This window comes from Cebus imitator, unplaced genomic scaffold (genome assembly GCF_001604975.1).
Source record: "Cebus imitator isolate Cc_AM_T3 unplaced genomic scaffold, Cebus_imitator-1.0 Scaffold421, whole genome shotgun sequence".
In the NCBI taxonomy this organism is placed as follows: Eukaryota; Metazoa; Chordata; class Mammalia; order Primates; family Cebidae; genus Cebus; species Cebus imitator.
The window spans coordinates 507222-516135 of NW_016107736.1; the positions used below are offsets into that span (position 1 = coordinate 507222).

The window sequence follows — 8914 nt, forward strand, 5'->3', positions numbered from 1 at the left end:
TTCAGATTTGAAAGGTGTATATGGGTTTGTCTTCAAGTTCTTCTACCTCTTGAAATAATGAAAGCCTGAGTGGTGGGAGATATAAATGCAGTATACAGAGGGTAAATACTCCAAAAGCAACACAAATCTTCCTTAAATTAGAGGAGTCCCATCTTTTATTGTGACATTTACACAGTGATGTTTAGAGTCTAAATCATTTAGGTACAGTGAATCTTCACATCCATTGTGTCCCTGAGAGCACCAGCTGCAATACCCAACATTGAGCAGATACTCAGCAAATCATAATATGCAGGGAGCATAGAGCAGATGCTCAGCAACTTTCTCAGTGACCATGAAGATCAATGTAGAGTGAATTAGTAAATTAATAATGGAACAGACATTTCTATTAGTTTTTTTTTTTTCTGCACAACCAGTTGCTTGGCACCATAGTTCATGCCTCCAAATCTGACAGAAGTGGTGCAGTTTTGTGAGTGTCTGGCTATCCTTTGAGTCTGAAGTGTTGCACTAGTAGTTGATAAGTCAAATTGAATGGTTTGAGTTTGTAGGTAAAATGAGAGAAACACATGTTGGCTTTCATAACTTTTGAACACAGCTGTCATCTATTTGTTTTGAATCTGGTGTGGGGGTGACAAGGGAGGAGGAATGCTGAGGTTTATTTTAGGCTGCATGGAATAGTTACACAGTGCTCTTCTGTGGAGTCTTGGGGAGACAATACATTTTAGTTTAAAAGACTCTCAAAGCAAGCAATCAAGGCAGAATAAAGAACAGGATTTAAGCTTGAGATGTCCTAAGGAAGTAGGCAGTGGTCAGACCACTCTGCCTGTACATCAGCAATATGGTTCTTAATCTTTACTTTCCATGCTCAGTGGGCTCAAATAAGCCTCCTTTCATCTGGAGTGAAATGTGGGCAGGATTCACTGTGAGGAAGGAATGTCTCTTAACTGTTATTTTTGAGGGCAGAGAGAAGAAATGTCAAGAGGGTCTTAGATTATTTCAGCTACCAGTAGAAAGAAGATAATAATTTTTGATAAATACAGATGAGCTGGGATTGTAAAACTTAAATAGGCTGCAAGTGGTTCTATGGTTGCATGTTCTCTCAAGTTGTTGAAATAAAAAGGAACAATTAAGACTGCCTTTTCTGTGGAGAGGAAATTGTTTAACTTACTTAGCATCTACAGTAGGACAGTGAAATATAAATTATCCAGAGAACTTAAATTTGTGCTGTGCTTGAATGTTTTTATGGCCCCATTTCTACCATGAAAAATATAATCATTCTCTTACTTGGATGCATATGCACTTTTGTATACAGATGGATGCCATCCCTACTTCCCTGAACATAGGTTGATAGATGAAATACTTTATAAAACAAAAACCTCATTAATTTATGTTCCACCAATTTTGATATGTTGATAATTCGAACAGGGACTGAACAGAAGTTTCCTGCAGTATTATTCGTAATGACAGGGTTTGCTTAAGCAAGTTAATAGCATAGAGAAGATTCAGGAAGAATATTTATTGAGAAGGAAACAACTTCCAGCTAATTCTCGGATGTATACTTTCTGATGCAAATATTTGTAGTGCTGCCTGTTAACTTATTCAGTAATTCACATTGGCTCCAGAGTTGTTCAGAGATTCTGATTTTCCATGACTAAATACATCTGATTCTTTCCCACTGGTTTTGAATACAGGGAGCTAGCTCTGGTTAGGTGAGTTGGCTGCAGGAGCCTCACTAGCCTATACCTGATAGGTAAGAAGTTGTTATTCTTAAACTTTTGTCAGTAGGCGGGAAGAATGCAATGATGTTCCCCAGTGCCAAGTGAAATGTAGGAACATAACTAGATTTTGAAGGAGGTAGATTGATTTACTTTGAGTGGCCCATATATGAGATCCTCTAGACATCAAGGAAGATTTCATCTGTTACTGAGTTGACGGCCTCTTGGTGCCTTCACTTTCTTATTCACTTATTGTAGTTGTCCTATGGGGTCGTTCTGTAACAGGAAGAGTGGTATATTGTATTCATGCACTTGAGACTCTATTGAGTATACTTTTTCAGTTATGTACTGAAAGTCTTCCAAGTGTTTCATGATTTCAGTTGAAGTTGGAAAATTAATCAGAAGGGAGCCCAATATTTTGGTGGAAACTAGATGTACTGTGTGAGTGTGGAGTTTGAGTTTTGTCCAAGCCAAGCATTTCTGTAATAGTTCAAATAACATTTCTTGATTTTTCCCATAGTGATTTTGTCTTGGGAATCAAGACTCTGCCTTCATGCAACTGTGGAAGGCTCTCAAAAGGCATTGGTCTCGTAAATGAAGAGCTGGATATCTAGAACCCGAGCTAGACTCTAGTATAAAACCAGTAGAAGAAATAAGATCATTCTGTATGGAGAACTAATGAACCATTTCTTTGGTGTTGTCTCCACAGCTGAACTTGCAAAACAGATTGGAACTTCAAGATTATCAATAATCGAAGATACGTATATGAAAACATGACTGCCCAAATGATACACGGTTTTGCCCAAATATGGAATTCCAGGACTGGTATGTCTAAACCAAAAGAAGCATTCATTGGAACAATGGAAGGACAGAAGAAAGTTAGACTGGTGCTCTATTTCAAAAATGGAAAATATGTGACTTTTCTGCTAACTGATAATATTCGAAATGTAGTCTTTAGATCCTATAGAGGAAACCAAAATCACCTGCATTTAACTTTAAAAAATAATAAATTCTTGTTTGTTAAAGGATTATCCTCCACAGATGCTGAAATGTTGAAGATATTCCTGGACAGATTTAATCAAAAGAAGGTTCGGCCACCTGTGAGACCTGATAAAGGTGGGAGTGTCTTTTCTAGCACAACACCACAGAAGAAAATCAACAAAACTTCATTCCGCAAAGTTGGTGAGAAATCAAGTCACAAATCTTTTGAGAAAGCAAAAGGTAGTGGGACAGGTGTCCTTCAGAGGATGCCTTTGCTTAAATCAAAATCATCAGCACTTACTTGCAGAAAGTTATTAGAAAAGCAACACAAGAAGAGGAAAATCACGCTCTTGTCTAGCTCAGAGATGAATGAGGAATTCTTGAAAGAAAATAATTCTGTAGAATACAAGAAATCCAAGGCAGATCGCTTGAGGTGTGTAAGCTACAAACAAGAGAAACAACTGAAGTTAAAAGAATTAGAAGAGAAAAAGAAATTGGAACGTGAATCTTCATGCATCATTAACGCTACTCGAAATCCTTACGTAGATGACATTGGTCTCCTTCAAGCGCTCACAGAGAAAGTGATTTTGGCATTTGTGTTACAACCAGGGTATAGTGAGGATTACTCAAAGTGGGATAAATTAAAACTATTTTTTGAATTGTTTCCAGAGAAACTATGCCACGGCCTCCCCAATTTGGGAAACACCTGTTATATGAATGCAGTTTTACAGTCTTTATTTTCAATTCCATCGTTTGCTAATGATATACTTAATCGGGGTTTCCCATGGAGTAAAATTCCTCTTAATGCTCTTACCATGAGTTTGGCACGGCTGCTTTTTTTTAAAGATATTTATAATATAGAAATCAAGGAGATGTTACTTTTGAATATTAAAAAAGTCATGTCAGCAGTTGCAGAGATATTCCACGGCAATGCACAGAAGGATGCTCATGAGTTTTTAGGTCACTGTTTAGAGCAGTTGAAAGATAACACAGAAAAACTTGACACAATTTGGAAGCCTAAAAGTGAAGCTTGGGAATATCATTTTCCTAAACAAGTTTTTGCTGATGATCCTGACACCAATGGGTTTTCTTGCCCCGTCATTACTAATTTTGAGTTAGAGTTGTCGCACTCTATTGTTTGTAAAGCTTGTGGTCAGGTTATTCTCAAAACAGAACTGAGTAATTACCTCTCCATCAATCTTCCTCAAGGAATGAAAGCACTTCCATCATCTATTCAGTCTACTTTTGATCTTTATTTTGCAGCAGAAGAGCTTGAATATAAGTGTGCAAACTGTAAGCACAAGACTTCTGTTGGAGTGCACTCATTCAGTAGGCTACCTAGAGTCCTTATTGTTCATCTGAAACGCTACAGCTTGAATTCGTTTTGTTCATTAAAGAAGAATGACCAGGAAGTCATCATTTCCAAATATTTAACGGTATCTTCTCATTGCAATGAAGGCACCAAACCACCTCTTCCCTTGAGTGAGGATGCAGACATTATGGATTTCCAAGTATTAAAAGTTATTCGAAAGATGACTTCTGGAAGCATCAGTGTATCATGGCCTTCAACAAAGAAATCCAAAGATATCCTGGCTGCATACATTGGATCTGATAAGGAGTCTGAACAACGAAAATTCCAGACGGTCTTTAAAGGGGCAAGCAGAAGACAACAGCAAAAATATATTGGGAAAAAGTCAAAACCAAATGAGCCAGAATCTGTATACTCAGGAGATCGAGCATTCATTGGAAACAAGCCGTTAGCTTACTTAATGGCATATCTGGAAGACATCTCACTTTCTCAGTGCCACAAAGCTGGAGGTAAACCTACCAGCAGCCCAGACACATGTTTTCCAGAAGCCCCTTTTCAAGCAGTGCCTGAAAATCCAAAACAAAAGAAATATGTGAAAATGAGTAAGTTTGCAGCTTTTGATAGGGTTTTCAATCCTACTAAAGATTTTTGTGAAGATAAAAATATCAGAGTTCCAGAAGGATTCCAAAAAGTGACTGAACAGACTCACAATTATGATAGTAAGAGAATCTGTGAACAAGTTCCTCAGCAGGCAATGTCCCAAAGCCTTCCAAAGCCAGGTGCCCAGGGGCACACAGAGAAACTCATAAGATCTACAAAATTAAATCTCCAGAAGCCTAACAGGAATTCCTTGCATGCATTGGGTTCCAATAAGAACCCTAGAAACAAAGACATTTTAGATCGGGTAAAATCTAAAGCTAAGGAAACAGAAAGAAATGCCAATAAGGGAGATCATACCTACCGGCTCATTAGTGTTGTCAGCCATCTTGGGAAGACTCTAAATTCAGGCCATTATATCTGTGATGCCTATAACTTTGAGAAGCAGACCTGGCTCACTTACAATGATATGAAGGTGTTAAGTATCCAGGAGGCCCAGATGCAGAGGGATAGGCGTTGCACTGGGTACATCTTCTTTTACATGCATAATGAGATCTTTGAAGAGGTGTTGAAAAGAGAACAGAATGCTCAGCTTCGTAGCAAGGAGATAGAGGAGATTCTTCGGAAGAAATAAGAGGAACATACTTCCTCCATGGATGGAAAACTCTAAACTTTATCCAGAGATGAAAAGGCAATTAGTCTAGGACCAAATGTCAAAACAGAAACACTTATTGGGGAAATCTCCATTCTAACCCTGATACAGACACCCCAATCCCTTAGCATTGGCTGATGAGCATCCTTATTTCCTACAAGACTGAAATAGTGTTTTCCATGTTTTTCTTCATTTTGATATATTTAGCATCTCACTCTGCCGTCCTGGCTAGAGTGCAGAGTAATCATAATTCAGTGCAGCCTGGAATTCCCGATATCAAGCAATTCTCTCTTCTCAGCCTCCTGAAAAGACAGGAATTTCTCTTCTCGCTTCAGCTGGGGCTATAGGTATGTGCCACCACATAGTGAGACCCTGTCTCTACAAAAAGCAATATATATATATATATATATATATATGTATATATATTATTTGTTTATTTATTTATTTATTTTGCTTTTCTTTTTGCTACACAAAGCAACATTTCTTTTGTTTGTTTTTTGCTTTTTGTAGAGACAGGGTCTCACTATACTGCCCAGGCTGGACTCGAACTCCTGGCCTCAAACAATCTTCCTGCCTCTTTTCATGTTCTAACGCAGTGGTTTAAAAATTATACTCCTTAAACTAGCAGCACCAGGAGCATGGTGGTACTCATTTGAAATGCAAAACTTTGAGTTCCACTGTAGACCTACTGATTCAGAATCGTGGGGTGAGGGATAGCAATCTGATGGAGACAGTGATGTTTAATACAGTTTGAGAACCACTACTATACTACATACATTATCTTGGCTGTGTATTTAAATTGCCCAATTTTCTAAAAGGTTTTGATTACATTTTTGTGTTTTTCATATAAATGTATGCCTTGGTGAACTTATTAAAAGAAAAACTCATAAAAATAACTTCTGATCATACTCTGGAATTTGGTGGAAAAAATAGTTGCTAGGATCCTGACAATCAAAAATGAGGCTGATAATTTTGAATCATCTTGAGCATATATGGATGAGGCTAAACGCCAAGTCAAATCTCTAAATTGATTTGCTCTCAAGAAATTGACCCACATTTCCTGTGTGTCTGCTATCAAGCTGTTGGTCTTTCATGGTCTTAGCCCACCTTGCCATCTTGGTATTATCAGAGGGGCCTTTCATTGCCTCAAAGGAACTTTGTTTACCTGGATTTTATCTGCGAAACCTTGAACAGTCCTCTGCATTCAGCATCACATGACTAATTCCATATATTTTTTACATCTCTGTACCTTGTAATGTGGTGGTCGTGTTCCTTCAATGAGTAAGCAATATATGCTTTAAAGTGGATTTGTAGGATTTGAAAGTCTTTCTTGTAATCCATTTGACACAACATCAGAAACTCCATATGAAGATGGTCTGCTTCCAGGGAACAATGCATGGATCCTGGGTTGGTCATATTTCATTAAAATCCAGGGTATTCAATAATTTTGCCATCAAGTGTGTGCCACTGCTGTATTATAATATTTTCCTGCCTTTGAGGCAGTGAATCTGTCATACTTTGTGCCTTTGCTATGAACAAATGACTTATACTAAGAGGTTTTCTCACATAACATAGGATTGAATTTTCAGCCACACCTTTACCAACAGAAGCGTGCCCCCTTGTATATGGGGTATGGCCTTAGTATACCTGTATAAGAACTTGCTGATGCTTTTAAGCCTAGGGTCCTTTAAAATAGGTGAGTTAGATTTTAGTGGTGTGGGCAAGTTATTACTAGATAATACCCTGTAAGGGGAAAACCAGATTCCAAAGCTTGGAGATTCTGTTCAGAACACAGTGTATCTAGAAGGACATCTTATGGGACCTGAAGATTGTTAAGGTATATAGGAGGGAATATCATAGATTGAATTAATCACTCTTATGGAAGAAGGTGTTACAGACACAATGAGTGGTTGTTCAACTTCTGTAGTACTTCAGCAGCTGAAGGATACGGCTGGACTTGCATTTAGAGGAAAGTGACAGTTTGGTTTCTAAATTCCGTTTTTTCAGCCTCTAGAATACTTTTATCTTGAGCCCAGTTACACAGATTTCAGAACAGGATTTTGGTAAGAATGAGGGAAAATTGTTTTGTTTTGAAAGGAGTGTGAAGATAATAATAGCTTGATATTTTAGTACTGAGTTTACATCCTGGACATGCTGCTCTTCAACTATAGCACTTCCAAATGCAGGACAAAATGAAATGTGAAGAAGATGGTAGGAGTATCTATGACAGGGAGGATCGTGGCTGCAATCCATTGTTGCCCTGTGAGAAGAAATTCTGAATGCACTATGAATGGTTGTATACTATCTACATGGTATGTTTTCAAATAAAAGATTAAAAGTTCTTCAGTGACTCAATAGCTATTATTTGTGCTCTTAATTTATGAGTCAAGTTTTCAAGTAATCCATGGAGATAAAAATTTGACTTTCAGTGTGTTCATTTTCTATTGCTTCTGTAACATATTACTACAAACTTAATAGCTTAGAACAACATAGTTTTATCTTAGAGTCTTGGAGGTTAAGAGTCAAAGGTGATTTTCACTGGGCTAAAATGAAGGTGTCAGCGGGGCTGCAATCTTAGATGCTCCGAATGCACAATCTGTTTCTTTGCCTTTTCCAGCTTTCTAGAAGCTGCCTGCATTCCTGGACTCATTGCTTCATTCCTCCATCTTCGAAGTCAGCAGTAGTGGATTGAGTTTTCAGCTGCCATCTCTGGTTCTCCGCCTTTTCCATTTTTAAGAACCATTGTAATTAGATTGGGCTCACTGAGATAATCCAGGATAATCTCCCTATTTTAAATTAGCAATCTTTTAAATTATTTTCGAGACAGGATCTTTCTCTGTTGCCTAGGCTGGAGTGCAGTAGTGCAATTATAACTTAGTGTAACCTCAAATTCCTGGGCTCAAATGATCCTCCTATCTCAGCCTCCCAAATAACTAGGATTATAGGTGCTCACCATCACACCCGATTAATTTGTGTGCATGTGTAGAGACAGGGTCTTGTTGCCCAGACTGGTCTCAAAGTCCTGGCTTCAAGCAGTCCTCCCACCTTGGCCTCCCAAAGCACAGGGATTGCAGACATGAGCCACCATGACCAGCCTAAATCAGCAATCTTAATTCCCATATGTCTTGTAACACAACATATTAAATTTTCAAGTATTAGGATGTGGACATCTTTGCAATGCCATTCTCCGTACTTCATGTGCTCAATAGGAAATGTTAATGGAAACTTACCTCAACAACAACAAATATAGGGTAGTTCATGAGTGAGACCCCTGGGAAATGAACGTTTGGATAGCTTCACTAGGTAAAGAACTGACGTAAAGAAAGCTTTTGAGATTTTAGCTGAGAGTGAGAGAAAATTATAATTTGAACTTGAAGAGCTCAGACCTTGAGACAAATTACAGAAACAAAGACTATTGTTACTTTGCATATTTCTCTATGTTTATCATATGGATGCATTTATTTATATATATGTATCATTCTTTTTTTAAATCCTGGTTCCTATTTTAAATTTTATGCACAACTTCAAGGGAGATTAACTTGTCTTTAGGTAAGATAATACTCAGTGGGAGCCTGACTGAATTTGAGAAATACTTAATAGATCCTATGATAATTGCAATCACTTGAAAATCCTGGTCATCTAATTTTAGGTAAAACTGAGTAC

The 8914-nt window shown here is 37.8% G+C and overlaps 1 protein-coding gene across 1 annotated transcript; it reads left to right on the forward strand.

Moving 5' to 3' along the window:
- The first annotated feature begins 2451 nt into the window (after positions 1–2451).
- Positions 2452–5234, forward strand: USP26 (ubiquitin specific peptidase 26). Its single transcript, XM_017509783.2, has one exon. It carries the CDS (start codon positions 2486–2488, stop codon positions 5231–5233), a length of 2748 nt encoding a protein of 915 aa, XP_017365272.1. The 5' UTR covers positions 2452–2485; the 3' UTR covers position 5234.
- Positions 5235–8914: the final 3680 nt, after the last annotated feature.

Excerpts from the sequence above, each read along its gene's own strand:
- USP26 (XM_017509783.2), top strand. The coding sequence starts at position 2,486 with ATGACTGCCCAAATGATACACGGTTTTGCCCAAATATGGAATTCCAGG.